Here is a 17,884-nt window from a genome sequence, read left to right as displayed (position 1 = left end):
TGGTCTCCCCATGTCTCTGATTGGCTGTTTGCAATATTTAATTATTTGTATTTAATGGATGCGGATTTCGGAGATCTGGCGCTGGACAGCACATTTTGTTTTGGGTGTAAAGTTTGCGCCGTCAGTACATTGTGGAGGAAGGAGATCGTGTCCGCCTACAGATTACGCCTCTGGAAACAGACTTTACACAATCGCTCTCTCTATGTTTACATGTGATAATCGCAGAACGGAACATTTGTGACACAGAAAAATAAAGAAGAAGATGAGGAAACATGGCGACCCACAAATCGCACTATTGCCAATTATTCCGCAACATCCCCCCGACCGATCGTCTATTGCTGCAATCTGAGTACCGGAAGGGATTGGGCAATCTATGTACAATGTAACATCACATGATTCATTCGCTATTTATTACCTCGAATTAAAGGGCAATACCTGAGAAAAGATGTAACAATGTAACGATGTCTGATCTTCTCTGATCGGCATTTTGTATCTTTTTTGCAGAATTTTGTTTCCTAGTTCAGATATAAATCAAAGGAGGGGGAGGGGCCACAGGAGGGGGAGGGGCCACAGCTCCTGACTTGGTGAATTCTTGTAGAGACATAAGGAGCCCTCAAATGTGAATTATTTAAAGGAGAAGTGTGGACCAAAAAAAATGTGCATACTCACCTCCCTGGGGGTGCAGCTGCTGCCTGCCGACTGTAAGCGAGAGAAGTGAGCGATCACATGACCACCGATCGCTCAGTTCTCGGGCCGCTCTGAGCACAGAGCAGTGATTGGCAGTCACCACTCTTCACTTTGCTGGCTGGAGTGCCGGTGTCTTGCTGAGAAATTCCCCCGGCGGATAAGGACCCCCCTGTAGTGCGCAGGCGCAGCGCTTGCACAGTATGAACAACAAGGGAGCCGCTGAAAAGAGCCGAAGAAGAACAGCTGATCGTCGGCACTACACAGCGCCTGCGCACATCATTCTACCCTGAGTCCACATTAAAGTCCCACCATCCAAGTGGACATAGAGTTAGAATATTAAAATGGCGAGCGTAGCGAGGCCGTGCCGGAAGCGTGGTGAGCGTGGCGAGGGTGGCGAGCGTGGGGAGCGTGGTGAGCGTGGGGAGCGTGGCGAGGGTGGCGAGGGGCGTGTTACAAAGTGTTTTTTACTATAGTCTTGGCACGCAGGCACCGTGTACAGCTGACAGAAGGTTTTCAGCTTCGGCTCTTTTCGGCGGCTCCCTTGTTGTTCCTGCTGCGCAAGCGCTGCGCCTGCGCACTACAGGGGGGTCATTATCCGCCGAGGGTAACCGGAGAGGGGGCGGGAGCAGTGCGCTGAGAGGCGGAGCCAGCTATTGATCAGGGCATCTGCGTAGATCCTGACATTATTGTCGGGATCCTTCCATAGTCTGGTGCGGCTCTGTGCCATCAGCTGACAGCGGACTGATTCTGGGTCACAAACGAGCACAAGTAAGTGCACCCCTGTGACCCCCAAGAGAAGTATTGGGAATGGTATATAATGGTATATACTGTATATGTTGTATATTTGTGTAAATGACATCAATGTTTTCCTTCCCCGCAGGCTCTGGAAGTTCTGACGTCGGCGGTGGAGTACGGTCTGGATGAGCTGCGAAAGGTAAAGCAGATCTGCCCCTCCCCCAATAGCTCTTTATGTTGTTAGCCGTGTTCTGTCTGTACACTGAACTAGCTGAAAGCTGAAATCAGACTGGCAGTGGGAGTGTCTTGTCAGTCATTAGAAGGTACTCAGGTGTGAGGAGGAGAGAGCTGGCAGGAGGCGGGGCAGTGGCACAGAATGGGGGGGAGGGGGAGGGTACAGGAAGGGCCGAAAAGAAACCACAACCAAAATATTGCACAATCCGTCTGTGAGGGGGACATGCTGGGTGTGGTAGTCCAGGGTGAGCCCCCCTCCCCCCCAGTGAACAGTGCCGGTCCCGGGACAATGTCATCCAGAGTCCTGGGCGTTCCCCCCTCCCCCCCAAGATGTATGAGCGTTGTGTGTCAGTAAAGAACCCCTCCCCCCAAGATGTATGAGCGTTGTGTGTCAGTAAAGAGCCCCTCCCCCCAAGATGTATGAGCGTTGTGTGTCAGTAAAGAACCCCTCCCCCCAAGATGTATGAGCGTTGTGTGTCAGTAAAGAGCCCCTCCCCCAAGATGTATGAGCGTTGTGTGTCAGTAAAGAGCCCCTCCCCCAAGATATATGAGCGTTGTGTGTCAGTAAAGAACCCCTCCCCCCAAGATGTATGAGCGTTGTGTGTCAGTAAAGAGCCCCTCCCCCCAAGATGTATGAGCGTTGTGTGTCAGTAAAGAACCCCTCCCCCCAAGATGTATGAGCGTTGTGTGTCAGTAAAGAGCCCCTCCCCCAAGATGTATGAGCGTTGTGTGTCAGTAAAGAGCCCCTCCCCCAAGATGTATGAGCGTTGTGTGTCAGTAAAGAGCCCCTCCCCCAAGATGTATGAGCGTTGTGTGTCAGTAAAGAGCCCCTCCCCCAAGATGTATGAGCGTTGTGTGTCAGTAAAGAACCCCTCCCCCAAGATGTATGAGCGTTGTGTGTCAGTAAAGAACCCCTCCCCCCAAGATGTATGAGCGTTGTGTGTCAGTAAAGAACCCCTCCCCCAAGATGTATGAGCGTTGTGTGTCAGTAAAGAACCCCTCCCCCCAAGATGTATGAGCGTTGTGTGTCAGTAAAGAACCCCCCTCCCCCAAGATGTATGAGCGTTGTGTGTCAGTAAAGAACCCCTCCCCAAGATGTATGAGCGTTGTGTGTCAGTAAAGAACCCCCCTCCCCCAAGATGTATGAGCGTTGTGTGTCAGTAAAGAACCCCTCCCCCAAGATGTATGAGCGTTGTGTGTCAGTAAAGAACCCCTCCCCCCAAGATGTATGAGCGTTGTGTGTCAGTAAAGAACCCCTCCCCAAGATGTATGAGCGTTGTGTGTCAGTAAAGAACCCCTCCCCCAAGATGTATGAGCGTTGTGTGTCAGTAAAGAGCCCCTCCCCCTAAGATGTATGAGCGTTGTGTGTCAGTAAAGAGCCCCTCCCCCTAAGATGTATGAGCGTTGTGTGTCAGTAAAGAGCCCCTCCCCCAAGATGTATTAGCGTTGTGTGTCAGTAAAGAACCTCTCCCCCAAGATGTATGAGCATTGTGTGTCAGTAAAGAACCCCTCCCCCAAGATGTATGAGCGTTGTGTGTCAGTAAAGAACCCCTCCCCCAAGATGTATGAGCGTTGTGTGTCAGTAAAGAACCCCTCCCCCAAGATGTATGAGCGTTGTGTGTCAGTAAAGAACCCCTCCCCCAAGATGTATGAGCGTTGTGTGTCAGTAAAGAACCTCTCCCCCAAGATGTATGAGCGTTGTGTGTCAGTAAAGAGCCCCTCCCCCAAGATGTATTAGCGTTGTGTGTCAGTAAAGAACCTCTCCCCCAAGATGTATGAGCATTGTGTGTCAGTAAAGAACCCCTCCCCCAAGATGTATGAGCGTTGTGTGTCAGTAAAGAACCCCTCCCCAAGATGTATGAGCGTTGTGTGTCAGTAAAGAACCCCTCCCCCAAGATGTATGAGCGTTGTGTGTCAGTAAAGAGCCCCTCCCCCAAGATGTATGAGCGTTGTGTGTCAGTAAAGAACCCCTCCCCCCAAGATGTATGAGCGTTGTGTGTCAGTAAAGAACCCCTCCCCCAAGATGTATGAGCGTTGTGTGTCAGAAAAGAACCCCCCTCCCCCAAGATGTATGAGCGTTGTGTGTCAGTAAAGAACCCCCCTCCCCCAAGATGTATGAGCGTTGTGTGTCAGTAAAGAACCCCTCCCCCCAAGATGTATGAGCGTTGTGTGTCAGTAAAGAGCCCCTCCCCCTAAGATATATGAGCGTTGTGTGTCAGTAAAGAGCCCCTCCCCCTAAGATGTATGAGCGTTGTGTGTCAGTAAAGAGCCCCTCCCCCAAGATTTATTAGCGTTGTGTGTCAGTAAAGAACCTCTCCCCCAAGATGTATGAGCATTGTGTGTCAGTAAAGAACCCCTCCCCCAAGATGTATGAGCGTTGTGTGTCAGTAAAGAACCCCTCCCCAAGATGTATGAGCGTTGTGTGTCAGTAAAGAACCCCTCCCCCAAGATGTATGAGCGTTGTGTGTCAGTAAAGAGCCCCTCCCCCCAAGATGTATGAGCGTTGTGTGTCAGTAAAGAGCCCCTCCCCCAAGATGTATGAATGAATGAATGAATGAATGAATGATTTGTAAAGCGCTGCAATTGCGAACTGAATCACCTCAAGGCGCTAGATGTGTTCTCTGTAGTCAGCTTCTAGAAAAGGAAGGTCTTTAGTTTTTTCCTGAAGGCCTGGTGGTTTTCTTCCATGCGGAGGTTGGTTGGGAGAGCATTCCATAGTCGAGGTCCTTGGACTGCAAATCTTCGTTCTCCCTTTGCTTTGTAGCGGTATTTGGGAATGATGAGGAGGTTTTGGTTAGCTGATCGAAGACTGCGATTCGGTGTGTAGTGTTTTATTTTTTCCCGGAGATATTGCGGAGCATTTCCTTGTATGCATTTGTGGGTGAGGCAGAGGGTCTTGAATGTGATCCGATTCTTCACGGTTAGCCAGTGTAGGCTTTTTAGGGATGGGGAGATGGATTCCCAGGGCTTTTTTCCTGTTAACAGTCTTGCCGCCGTATTTTGCATGAGTTGCAAGCGCGCAAGCTGATATTGGGGTAGACCTACGTAGAGGGAATTTGCGTAGTCGAGTCGGGAATTGATGATCGTTCCCACAACTGCCGCTTTGTCCTCTTCTGGGATGAAGGGGATGAGTCTGCGAAGCAGGCGGAGGAGGTGGTGGGATCCGCTCACCACCGATCCTATTTGTGCATCCATTGTCATTCCTGAGTCAAAGATGACTCCGAGACTCTTGACTTTGGTGCTGGGGGAGATGGTCTGTCCGAGGATGGGGGGTGGTGTCCACGGAGTCTTAATTTTGGAATTTTTGTTGGCTTGCAGGAGAAGAAGTTCTGTTTTTGATTCGTTAAGTTTGAGGGAGCTAGCGGTCATCCAGTCATTGATTAAAGTGAGGCATTTCTGTAGTTGCTGATGATGATCTTTTTGTCCATTAATGCGAAGGTAGAGTTGGGTGTCGTCTGCGTATGAGTGGAAGCAGAGGTCCGTTTTCCTGATGATATTGAGAAGCGGGCGGATGTAGATGTTAAATAGCACTGGTGACAAGGGTGAGCCCTGAGGGGCTCCGCAGGAGACTGCCCGAGATCCCGAGGTGAATGTTCCTAGTTTCACTGTCTGAGAGCGATTCTCTAAGAAGGATGTAAACCATTTTAGGGCAGAATCTGTGGCTCCTGCAACTTCTGAGAGGCGGACAAGTAAAGTATTGTGGTCCACTGTATCGAATGCTGCGCTGAGGTCTAACAGTACCAGGAGACTCGGTTCTCCGTCATCTGCTGCTTCAAGGGCGTTGTCCCATATTTTGAGAAGTGCTGTTTCTGTGCCATGGCCTGGGCAGAAGCCTGATTGCAGAGGGTCCAGGATGTGGTGTGTCTCCAGGTGGTGTTGTAGCTGCTGTACTACTGCTTTCTCTATAATCTTGGAGATGGTGTTGAGGCTTGTTATTGGTGTGCGGCAGTTAGGGTCTTTAGGGTCGAGATTAGGTTTCTTTAGCAGGGGTTTGACGATGCCTTGCTTGAGGGAGGTTGGCACAGTCCCTTCTTTGAATGATTGATTTATGAGATGTGTTAGGGTGGGGGCCAGGATGTCGGAACATTCTTTGAACAATTTGGTGGGGATGATGTCGTTCGGTGATGTGCTGTCGCGAAGGCTTCCGATGATGTTTTTAGTCGTGTCCGTGGTGATTGGGGACAAAAAGAACTTCGGTGGTTGAGTGATGTTCGTGTCGATATCCTCTTTTTGCATTGGTTGGGTGAGGTTGGTTGTTATTTTCTGATGAATTGCTTTCCGAATGTTGTCGATTTTGTCGATGAAGAAATCTGATAACTCATTGCAGAATTCTTGAGTATCGTTTCCTGGGGGCTCTAAGCAGGTCGGGTTCATTGATTGAGCAACTATTTTGAAAAGTTCCCGTGGGCGGTTTAAGGCGGATGAAATGGTGTCTGCAAAATGTTCTTTTTTGGCTTTGAAGATTGCCTTGTGGTATTTCACCGTGAGTGCTTTGTAGTTAGCATGGTTTTCCTTGGTGGGATTTCTTCTCCAAGTTCTCTCAGCTCTTCTGCGTTCTTGCTTGAGTAGGGTGAGAGTGCCATTAAACCAACTCGAGTTTTTTGTGCGGACGGGTGTTCTGCGTTTTGGCGCCACGGAGTCTGCTGTTTGTAGTAAAACATTGTTTAGGGAGTTGAGTGTTTGTTCCGTTGAGAGGTTTGGGTTTAGCAGAAGAATTTTGCTCGACAATGTAGTTTTGAAGAGTTCAGAGTGTAGTTTCTTCTGAGATCTATTCCAGTGTGTTGCTATTGCCCGTTTCTGTTTTTGGAGGGTGGTGTTAGTGGTGATTTTAAATTTGATAGCATGGTGGTCCGTCCATGGTAGTGGGGTGTTGTTCAATACGTCGATGTCCATATTCTGTTTGAAGATGAGATCTAAAGTGTGTCCTGAACCGTGCGTGGGAGCATTTATCAGTTGTTGAAGGCCAAGTTCTTCCATTTGGTTAACGCAGGCGGTTGCAATAGGGTCTTGGGCGGAGTTTGCCCACAGATTGAAATCCCCAAGTACCAGAAGGTTTTTGGTTTTCAAGGTGTGCATTGAGAAGAATTCAGTGAGCGGTGTGAGGAGATTGGTCTTTGGTCCTGGTGGTCTGTAGCATAGTAGTATGTGAATGGTGTCTTGAAGTGTTGTTTGAAGATGTAGTGAGAGTGTTTCCATGAAAGGCACTGAGTTCTGTAAGTTTGGTTTGGTGAACCCCAGGTGCGATTTGAAAATCACTGCTAGGCCTCCTCCTTTTTTTCCTATTCTATGCTCAGATAGGATACTGTAGTTCTTGGGCACCAATTCCGTTAGGATGGTGTTGCAGTCGGAAGTTAGCCAGCTTTCTGTAATGAAGAGGCAGTCTATGTTGTTTTCGATGATGAAGTTGTGGATTTCCAGCCTGTGCTTGACTGCAGATCTGGTGTTGATCAGGGCGCATGCTAGTTGTTGCGGTTGGATCGGTGTCTCCCTGCCTTTGATGGTTGATTGTGGGTTAGTCCTTAGTAATTGTTCTTTTTTTAGTCTTTTTTGCGTGGTGGTCGGTAAAGTTGCGGCCATGTTTCTTAGCCTGTGGAGGGTGTCTGCTGTGTACTTGAAGTTGCACATGATGCGGAAGGCGGCGTTGCTAGAAAAGAAATTTGTATGACGAAGGCACTGGTGTGGCGTTGATAGCCTTGCAGGGGGATGGAGGGATCGGATGGCTGACCACTGCTCTGGAGTGGTGAGAGTGACGGCTGAGTGTTGGAGCGGAGGTACTGGAGGGAGGTGAGGCTGCCTACCTCCCTCTCGTTGATCCAGAGGAAGGCAAAAAAAAACCCCTGGCTGCATTAGCCAATAGTGCAGTCGAGGAAAAAATTCCTTCCTGACCCCCCCGAGGGGCGATCGGACTAGGGCCCCTGGATCAACTTCTCGAGTGCCCCCGGTGGCTTACCTGTGCTGAAGGTCCGGAAGGTGAAGGAGGGGGAGCTTGGTGCGGTAGGTGGTGCGGTGGCTGCGTCTCAGGCGATTTGAGGTAGACTGGCCCCCGGTCAATCTCTAGTGCCCCCGCAGTGAGGTCCAGTAGCAGGAGGGGTGATTCCCGGTGCAGAGGGGCACGGGGCTCTGTTGGACAACAGTGAGGGGGGGGGGGGGGTGAGGGGGGGGTTGTGTCAGTAAAGAACCCCTCCCCCAAGATGTATGAGCGTTGTGTGTCAGTAAAGAACCCCTCCCCCAAGATGTATGAGCGTTGTGTGTCAGTAAAGAACCCCTCCCCCAAGATGTATGAGCGTTGTGTGTCAGTAAAGAACCCCCCTCCCCCCAAGATGTATGAGCGTTGTGTGTCAGTAAAGAACCCCCCTCCCCCAAGATGTATGAGCGTTGTGTGTCAGTAAAGAACCCCTCCCTCCAAGATGTATGAGCGTTGTGTGTCAGTAAAGAACCCCTCCCCCAAGATGTATGAGCGTTGTGTGTCAGTAAAGAGCCCCTCCCCCCAAGATGTATGAGCGTTGTGTGTCAGTAAAGAGCCCCTCCCCCCAAGATGTATGAGCGTTGTGTGTCAGTAAAGAACCCCTCCCCCAAGATGTATGAGCGTTGTGTGTCAGTAAAGAACCCCTCCCCCAAGATGTATGAGCGTTGTGTGTCAGTAAAGAGCCCCTCCCCCCCAGATGTATGAGCGTTGTGTGTCAGTAAAGAACCCCTCCCCCAAGATGTATGAGCGTTGTGTGTCAGTAAAGAACCCCTCCCCCCAAGATGTATGAGCGTTGTGTGTCAGTAAAGAACCCCTCCCCCAAGATGTATGAGCGTTGTGTGTCAGTAAAGAACTCCTCCCCCAAGATGTATGAGCGTTGTGTGTCAGTAAAGAGCCCCTCCCCCAAGATGTATGAGCGTTGTGTGTCAGTAAAGAGCCCCTCCCCCAAGATGTATGAGCGTTGTGTGTCAGTAAAGAACCCCTCCCCCCAAGATGTATGAGCGTTGTGTGTCAGTAAAGAACCCCTCCCCCAAGATGTATGAGCGTTGTGTGTCAGTAAAGAGCCCCTCCCCCAAGATGTATGAGCGTTGTGTGTCAGTAAAGAGCCCCTCCCCCCAAGATGTATGAGCGTTGTGTGTCAGTAAAGAGCCCCTCCCCCCAAGATGTATGAGCGTTGTGTGTCAGTAAAGAGCCCCTCCCCCCAAGATGTATGAGCGTTGTGTGTCAGTAAAGAGCCCCTCCCCCCAAGATGTATGAGCGTTGTGTGTCAGTAAAGAGCCCCTCCCCCAAGATGTATGAGCGTTGTGTGTCAGTAAAGAGCCCCTCCCCCAAGATGTATGAGCGTTGTGTGTCAGTAAAGAGCCCCTCCCCCCAAGATGTATGAGCGTTGTGTGTCAGTAAAGAGCCCCTCCCCCAAGATGTATGAGCGTTGTGTGTCAGTAAAGAGCCCCTCCCCCCAAGATGTATGAGCGTTGTGTGTCAGTAAAGAGCCCCTCCCCCCAAGATGTATGAGCGTTGTGTGTCAGTAAAGAACCCCTCCCCCAAGATGTATGAGCGTTGTGTGTCAGTAAAGAACCCCTCCCCCAAGATGTATGAGCGTTGTGTGTCAGTAAAGAACCCCTCCCCCAAGATGTATGAGTGTTGTGTGTCAGTAAAGAACACCTCCCCCCAAGATGTATGAGCGTTGTGTGTCAGTAAAGAACCCCTCCCCCAAGATGTATGAGCGTTGTGTGTCAGTAAAGAACCCCTCCCCCAAGATGTATGAGCGTTGTGTGTCAGTAAAGAACCCCTCCCCCCAAGATGTATGAGCGTTGTGTGTCAGTAAAGAACCCCTCCCCCAAGATGTATGAGCGTTGTGTGTCAGTAAAGAACCCCCCTCCCCCAAGATGTATGAGCGTTGTGTGTCAGTAAAGAGCCCCTCCCCCAAGATGTATGAGCGTTGTGTGTCAGTAAAGAGCCCCTCCCCCCAAGATGTATGAGCGTTGTGTGTCAGTAAAGAGCCCCTCCCCCCAAGATGTATGAGCGTTGTGTGTCAGTAAAGAACCCCCCTGCCCCAAGATGTATGAGCGTTGTGTGTTAGTAAAGAACCCCTCCCCCAAGATGTATGAACGTTGTGTGTCAGTAAAGAACCCCCTGCCCCAAGATGTATGAGCGTTGTGTGTCAGTAAAGAGCCCCTCCCCCAAGATGTATGAGCGTTGTGTGTCAGTAAAGAGCCCTCCCCCCAAGATGTATGAGCGTTGTGTGTCAGTAAAGAACCCCCCTCCCCCAAGATGTATGAGCGTTGTGTGTCAGTAAAGAACCCCTCCCCCAAGATGTATGAGCGTTGTGTGTCAGTAAAGAACCCCTCCCCCCAAGATGTATGAGCGTTGTGTGTCAGTAAAGAACCCCTCCCCCAAGATGTATGAGCGTTGTGTGTCAGTAAAGAACCCCCCTCCCCCAAGATGTATGAGCGTTGTGTGTCAGTAAAGAGCCCCTCCCCCAAGATGTATGAGCGTTGTGTGTCAGTAAAGAGCCCCTCCCCCAAGATGTATGAGCGTTGTGTGTCAGTAAAGAGCCCCTCCCCCCAAGATGTATGAGCGTTGTGTGTCAGTAAAGAGCCCCTTCCCCAAGATGTATGAGCGTTGTGTGTCAGTAAAGAGCCCCTTCCCCAAGATGTATGAGCGTTGTGTGTCAGTAAAGAACCCCTCCCCCAAGATGTATGAGCGTTGTGTGTCAGTAAAGAGCCCCTCCCCCAAGATGTATGAGCGTTGTGTGTCAGTAAAGAGCCCCTCCCCCAAGATGTATGAGCGTTGTGTGTCAGTAAAGAACCCCTCCCCCAAGATGTATGAGCGTTGTGTGTCAGTAAAGAACCCCTCCCCCAAGATGTATGAGCGTTGTGTGTCAGTAAAGAACCCCCCTCCCCCAAGATGTATGAGCGTTGTGTGTCAGTAAAGAGCCCCTCCCCCCAAGATGTATGAGCGTTGTGTGTCAGTAAAGAACCCCTCCCCCAAGATGTATGAGCATTGTGTGTCAGTAAAGAGCCCCTCCCCCCAAGATGTATGAGCGTTGTGTGTCAGTAAAGAACCCCTCCCCCCAAGATGTATGAGCGTTGTGTGTCAGTAAAGAGCCCCTCCCCCAAGATGTATGAGCGTTGTGTGTCAGTAAAGAACCTTTCCCCCCAAGATGTATGAGCGTTGTGTGTCAGTAAAGAGCCCCTCCCCCCAAGATGTATGAGCGTTGTGTGTCAGTAAAGAACCCCTCCCCCAAGATGTATGAGCGTTGTGTGTCAGTAAAGAACCCCTCCCCCAAGATGTATGAGCGTTGTGTGTCAGTAAAGAGCCCCTCCCCCCAAGATGTATGAGCGTTGTGTGTCAGTAAAGAACCCCTCCCCCCCCAAGATGTATGAGCGTTGTGTGTCAGTAAAGAGCCCCTCCCCCCAAGATGTATGAGCGTTGTGTGTCAGTAAAGAACCCCTCCCCCAAGATGTATGAGCGTTGTGTGTCAGTAAAGAACCCCTCCCTCCAAGATGTATGAGCGTTGTGTGTCAGTAAAGAACCCCTCCCCCAAGATGTATGAGCGTTGTGTGTCAGTAAAGAACCCCTCCCCCCAAGATGTATGAGCGTTGTGTGTCAGTAAAGAACCCCTCCCCCCAAGATGTATGAGCGTTGTGTGTCAGTAAAGAACCCCTCCCTCCAAGATGTATGAGCGTTGTGTGTCAGTAAAGAACCCCTCCCCCAAGATGTATGAGCGTTGTGTGTCAGTAAAGAACCCCTCCCCCAAGATGTATGAGCGTTGTGTGTCAGTAAAGAACCCCTCCCCCAAGATGTATGAGCGTTGTGTGTCAGTAAAGAACCCCTCCCCCCAAGATGTATGAGCGTTGTGTGTCAGTAAAGAGCCCCTCCCCCCCAAGATGTATGAGCGTTGTGTGTCAGTAAAGAACCCCTCCCCCCCAAGATGTATGAGCGTTGTGTGTCAGTAAAGAGCCCCTCCCCCCAAGATGTATGAGCGTTGTGTGTCAGTAAAGAGCCCCTCCCCCCAAGATGTATGAGCGTTGTGTGTCAGTAAAGAACCCCTCCCCCAAGATGTATGAGCGTTGTGTGTCAGTAAAGAGCCCCTCCCCCCAAGATGTATGAGCGTTGTGTGTCAGTAAAGAACCCCTCCCCCAAGATGTATGAGCGTTGTGTGTCAGTAAAGAACCCCTCCCCCCAAGATGTATGAGCGTTGTGTGTTAGTAAAGAACCCCTACCTCCAAGATGTATGAGCGTTGTGTGTCAGTAAAGAACCCCTCCCCCAAGATGTATGAGCGTTGTGTGTCAGTAAAGAACCCCTCCCCCAAGATGTATGAGCGTTGTGTGTCAGTAAAGAACCCCTCCCTCCAAGATGTATGAGCGTTGTGTGTCAGTAAAGAACCCCTCCCCCAAGATGTATGAGCGTTGTGTGTCAGTAAAGAACCCCTCCCCCAAGATGTATGAGCGTTGTGTGTCAGTAAAGAACCCCTCCCTCCAAGATGTATGAGCGTTGTGTGTCAGTAAAGAACCTCTCCCCCAAGATATATGAGCGTTGTGTGCCAGTAAAGAACCCCTCCCCCCAAGATGTATGAGCGTTGTGTGTCAGTAAAGAACCCCTCCCCCAAGATGTATGAGCGTTGTGTGTCAGAAAAGAACCCCCCTCCCCCAAGATGTATGAGCGTTGTGTGTCAGTAAAGAACCCCCCTCCCCCAAGATGTATGAGCGTTGTGTGTCAGTAAAGAACCCCTCCCCCAAGATGTATGAGCGTTGTGTGTCAGTAAAGAACCCCTCCCCCCAAGATGTATGAGCGTTGTGTGTCAGTAAAGAGCCCCTCCCCCTAAGATGTATGAGCGTTGTGTGTCAGTAAAGAGCCCCTCCCCCTAAGATGTATGAGCGTTGTGTGTCAGTAAAGAGCCCCTCCCCCAAGATGTATTAGCGTTGTGTGTCAGTAAAGAACCTCTCCCCCAAGATGTATGAGCATTGTGTGTCAGTAAAGAACCTCTCCCTCCAAGATGTATGAGCGTTGTGTGTCAGTAAAGAACCCCTCCCCCAAGATGTATGAGCGTTGTGTGTCAGTAAAGAACCCCTCCCCCAAGATGTATGAGCGTTGTGTGTCAGTAAAGAACCCCTCCCCCCAAGATGTATGAGCGTTGTGTGTCAGTAAAGAGCCCCTCCCCCTAAGATGTATGAGCGTTGTGTGTCAGTAAAGAGCCCCTCCCCCTAAGATGTATGAGCGTTGTGTGTCAGTAAAGAGCCCCTCCCCCAAGATGTATTAGCGTTGTGTGTCAGTAAAGAACCTCTCCCCCAAGATGTATGAGCATTGTGTGTCAGTAAAGAACCTCTCCCTCCAAGATGTATGAGCGTTGTGTGTCAGTAAAGAACCCCTCCCCCAAGATGTATGAGCGTTGTGTGTCAGTAAAGAACCCCTCCCCCCAAGATGTATGAGCGTTGTGTGTCAGTAAAGAGCCCCTCCCCCCAAGATGTATGAGCGTTGTGTGTCAGTAAAGAGCCCCTCCCCCCAAGATGTATGAGCGTTGTGTGTCAGTAAAGAACCCCTCCCTCCAAGATGTATGAGCGTTGTGTGTCAGTAAAGAGCCCCTCCCCCCAAGATGTATGAGCGTTGTGTGTCAGTAAAGAGCCCCTCCCCCCAAGATGTATGAGCGTTGTGTGTCAGTAAAGAGCCCCTCCCCCCAAGATGTATGAGCGTTGTGTGTCAGTAAAGAACCCCTCCCCCAAGATGTATGAGCGTTGTGTGTCAGTAAAGAACCCCTCCCCCAAGATGTATGAGCGTTGTGTGTCAGTAAAGAACCCCTCCCCCCAAGATGTATGAGCGTTGTGTGTCAGTAAAGAACCCCTCCCTCCAAGATGTATGAGCGTTGTGTGTCAGTAAAGAACCCCTCCCCCAAGATGTATGAGCGTTGTGTGTCAGTAAAGAACCCCTCCCCCAAGATATATGAGCGTTGTGTGTCAGTAAAGAACCCCTCCCTCCAAGATGTATGAGCGTTGTGTGTCAGTAAAGAACCCCTCCCTCCAAGATGTATGAGCGTTGTGTGTCAGTAAAGAACCCCTCCCCCAAGATATATGAGCATTGTGTGTCAGTAAAGAACCCCTCCCCCAAGATGTATGAGCGTTGTGTGTCAGTAAAGAACCCCTCCCCCAAGATATATGAGCGTTGTGTGTCAGTAAAGAACCCCTCCCCCAAGATGTATGAGCGTTGTGTGTCAGTAAAGAACCCCTCCCCCAAGATATATGAGCGTTGTGTGTCAGTAAAGAGCCCCTCCCCCCAAGATGTATGAGCGTTGTGTGTCAGTAAAGAGCCCCTCCCCCCAAGATGTATGAGCGTTGTGTGTCAGTAAAGAACCCCTCCCCCCAAGATGTATGAGCGTTGTGTGTCAGTAAAGAACCCCTCCCCCAAGATGTATGAGCGTTGTGTGTCAGTAAAGAACCTCTCCCCCAAGATATATGAGCGTTGTGTGTCAGTAAAGAGCCCCTCCCCCCAAGATGTATGAGCGTTGTGTGTCAGTAAAGAACCTCTCCCCCAAGATATATGAGCGTTGTGTGTCAGTAAAGAGCCCCTCCCCCCAAGATGTATGAGCGTTGTGTGTCAGTAAAGAGCCCCTCCCCCAAGATGTATGAGCGTTGTGTGTCAGTAAAGAACCTCTCCCCCAAGATATATGAGCGTTGTGTGTCAGTAAAGAACCCCTCCCTCCAAGATGTATGAGCGTTCTGTGTCAGTAAAGAACCTCTCCCCCAAGATATATGAGCGTTGTGTGTCAGTAAAGAACCCCTCCCCCCAAGATGTATGAGCGTTGTGTGTCAGTAAAGAACCCCTCCCCCAAGATGTATGAGCGTTGTGTGTCAGAAAAGAACCCCCCTCCCCCAAGATGTATGAGCGTTGTGTGTCAGTAAAGAACCCCTCCCCCCAAGATGTATGAGCGTTGTGTGTCAGTAAAGAGCCCCTCCCCCTAAGATGTATGAGCGTTGTGTGTCAGTAAAGAGCCCCTCCCCCTAAGATGTATGAGCGTTGTGTGTCAGTAAAGAGCCCCTCCCCCAAGATGTATTAGCGTTGTGTGTCAGTAAAGAACCTCTCCCCCAAGATGTATGAGCATTGTGTGTCAGTAAAGAACCTCTCCCTCCAAGATGTATGAGCGTTGTGTGTCAGTAAAGAACCCCTCCCCCAAGATGTATGAGCGTTGTGTGTCAGTAAAGAACCCCTCCCCCCAAGATGTATGAGCGTTGTGTGTCAGTAAAGAGCCCCTCCCCCCAAGATGTATGAGCGTTGTGTGTCAGTAAAGAGCCCCTCCCCCCAAGATGTATGAGCGTTGTGTGTCAGTAAAGAACCCCTCCCTCCAAGATGTATGAGCGTTGTGTGTCAGTAAAGAGCCCCTCCCCCCAAGATGTATGAGCGTTGTGTGTCAGTAAAGAGCCCCTCCCCCCAAGATGTATGAGCGTTGTGTGTCAGTAAAGAGCCCCTCCCCCCAAGATGTATGAGCGTTGTGTGTCAGTAAAGAACCCCTCCCCCAAGATGTATGAGCGTTGTGTGTCAGTAAAGAACCCCTCCCCCAAGATGTATGAGCGTTGTGTGTCAGTAAAGAACCCCTCCCCCCAAGATGTATGAGCGTTGTGTGTCAGTAAAGAACCCCTCCCTCCAAGATGTATGAGCGTTGTGTGTCAGTAAAGAACCCCTACCCCAAGATGTATGAGCGTTGTGTGTCAGTAAAGAACCCCTCCCTCCAAGATGTATGAGCGTTGTGTGTCAGTAAAGAACCCCTACCCCAAGATGTATGAGCGTTGTGTGTCAGTAAAGAACCCCTCCCCCAAGATATATGAGCGTTGTGTGTCAGTAAAGAACCCCTCCCTCCAAGATGTATGAGCGTTGTGTGTCAGTAAAGAGCCCCTCCCCCCAAGATGTATGAGCGTTGTGTGTCAGTAAAGAGCCCCTCCCCCCAAGATGTATGAGCGTTGTGTGTCAGTAAAGAGCCCCTCCCCCCAAGATGTATGAGCGTTGTGTGTTAGTAAAGAGCCCCTCCCCCAAGATGTATGAGCGTTGTGTGTCAGTAAAGAACCCCTCCCCCAAGATGTATGAGCGTTGTGTGTCAGTAAAGAGCCCCTCCCCCCAAGATGTATGAGCGTTGTGTGTCAGTAAAGAGCCCCTCCCCCCAAGATGTATGAGCGTTGTGTGTCAGTAAAGAACCCCTCCCCCCAAGATGTATGAGCGTTGTGTGTCAGTAAAGAACCCCTCCCCCAAGATGTATGAGCGTTGTGTGTCAGTAAAGAACCTCTCCCCCAAGATATATGAGCGTTGTGTGTCAGTAAAGAGCCCCTCCCCCCAAGATGTATGAGCGTTGTGTGTCAGTAAAGAACCTCTCCCCCAAGATATATGAGCGTTGTGTGTCAGTAAAGAGCCCCTCCCCCCAAGATGTATGAGCGTTGTGTGTCAGTAAAGAGCCCCTCCCCCAAGATGTATGAGCGTTGTGTGTCAGTAAAGAACCTCTCCCCCAAGATATATGAGCGTTGTGTGTCAGTAAAGAGCCCCTCCCCCCAAGATGTATGAGCGTTGTGTGTCAGTAAAGAGCCCCTCCCCCAAGATGTATGAGCGTTGTGTGTCAGTAAAGAGCCCCTCCCCCCAAGATGTATGAGCGTTGTGTGTCAGTAAAGAACCTCTCCCCCAAGATATATGAGCGTTGTGTGTCAGTAAAGAGCCCCTCCCCCCAAGATGTATGAGCGTTGTGTGTCAGTAAAGAGCCCCTCCCCCAAGATGTATGAGCGTTGTGTGTCAGTAAAGAACCTCTCCCCCAAGATATATGAGCGTTGTGTGTCAGTAAAGAGCCCCTCCCCCCAAGATGTATGAGCGTTGTGTGTCAGTAAAGAGCCCCTTCCCCAAGATGTATGAGCGTTGTGTGTCAGTAAAGAGCCCCTCCCCCCAAGATGTATGAGCGTTGTGTGTCAGTAAAGAACCCCTCCCCCCAAGATGTATGAGCGTTGTGTGTCAGTAAAGAACCCCTCCCTCCAAGATGTATGAGCGTTGTGTGTCAGTAAAGAACCCCTCCCCCCAAGATGTATGAGCGTTGTGTGTCAGTAAAGAACCCCTCCCCCAAGATGTATGAGCGTTGTGTGTCAGTAAAGAACCCCTCCCCCCAAGATGTATGAGCGTTGTGTGTCAGTAAAGAACCCCTCCCCCCAAGATGTATGAGCGTTGTGTGTCAGTAAAGAGCCCCTCCCCCCCAAGATGTATGAGCGTTGTGTGTCAGTAAAGAACCCCTCCCCCCCAAGATGTATGAGCGTTGTGTGTCAGTAAAGAGCCCCTCCCCCCAAGATGTATGAGCGTTGTGTGTCAGTAAAGAGCCCCTCCCCCCAAGATGTATGAGCGTTGTGTGTCAGTAAAGAACCCCTCCCCCAAGATGTATGAGCGTTGTGTGTCAGTAAAGAGCCCCTCCCCCCAAGATGTATGAGCGTTGTGTGTCAGTAAAGAACCCCTCCCCCAAGATGTATGAGCGTTGTGTGTCAGTAAAGAACCCCTCCCCCCAAGATGTATGAGCGTTGTGTGTTAGTAAAGAACCCCTACCTCCAAGATGTATGAGCGTTGTGTGTCAGTAAAGAACCCCTCCCCCAAGATGTATGAGCGTTGTGTGTCAGTAAAGAACCCCTCCCCCAAGATGTATGAGCGTTGTGTGTCAGTAAAGAACCCCTCCCTCCAAGATGTATGAGCGTTGTGTGTCAGTAAAGAACCCCTCCCCCAAGATGTATGAGCGTTGTGTGTCAGTAAAGAACCCCTCCCCCAAGATGTATGAGCGTTGTGTGTCAGTAAAGAACCCCTCCCTCCAAGATGTATGAGCGTTGTGTGTCAGTAAAGAACCTCTCCCCCAAGATATATGAGCGTTGTGTGCCAGTAAAGAACCCCTCCCCCCAAGATGTATGAGCGTTGTGTGTCAGTAAAGAACCCCTCCCCCAAGATGTATGAGCGTTGTGTGTCAGAAAAGAACCCCCCTCCCCCAAGATGTATGAGCGTTGTGTGTCAGTAAAGAACCCCCCTCCCCCAAGATGTATGAGCGTTGTGTGTCAGTAAAGAACCCCTCCCCCAAGATGTATGAGCGTTGTGTGTCAGTAAAGAACCCCTCCCCCCAAGATGTATGAGCGTTGTGTGTCAGTAAAGAGCCCCTCCCCCTAAGATGTATGAGCGTTGTGTGTCAGTAAAGAGCCCCTCCCCCTAAGATGTATGAGCGTTGTGTGTCAGTAAAGAGCCCCTCCCCCAAGATGTATTAGCGTTGTGTGTCA

At 50.4% G+C, this 17,884-nt stretch overlaps 1 protein-coding gene across 3 annotated transcripts in view; it reads left to right on the top strand.

The window, feature by feature from the left end:
* Positions 1-17,884, top strand: part of BTBD19 (BTB domain containing 19) — a 150,981-nt gene that overhangs the window by 47,082 nt on the left and 86,015 nt on the right. For all 3 annotated transcript variants that reach the window (XM_073594011.1, XM_073594010.1, XM_073594009.1), the window contains exon 3: positions 1,568-1,621. In XM_073594011.1, the coding sequence (XP_073450112.1) occupies positions 1,568-1,621 (54 nt within the window). The remainder of the gene's footprint in view (positions 1-1,567; positions 1,622-17,884) is intronic.

Source organism: Aquarana catesbeiana, linkage group LG07, assembly GCF_042186555.1.
Source record: "Aquarana catesbeiana isolate 2022-GZ linkage group LG07, ASM4218655v1, whole genome shotgun sequence".
Taxonomy (NCBI): domain Eukaryota; kingdom Metazoa; phylum Chordata; class Amphibia; order Anura; family Ranidae; genus Aquarana; species Aquarana catesbeiana.
This window is presented reverse-complemented; position numbering and strand designations above follow the sequence as displayed.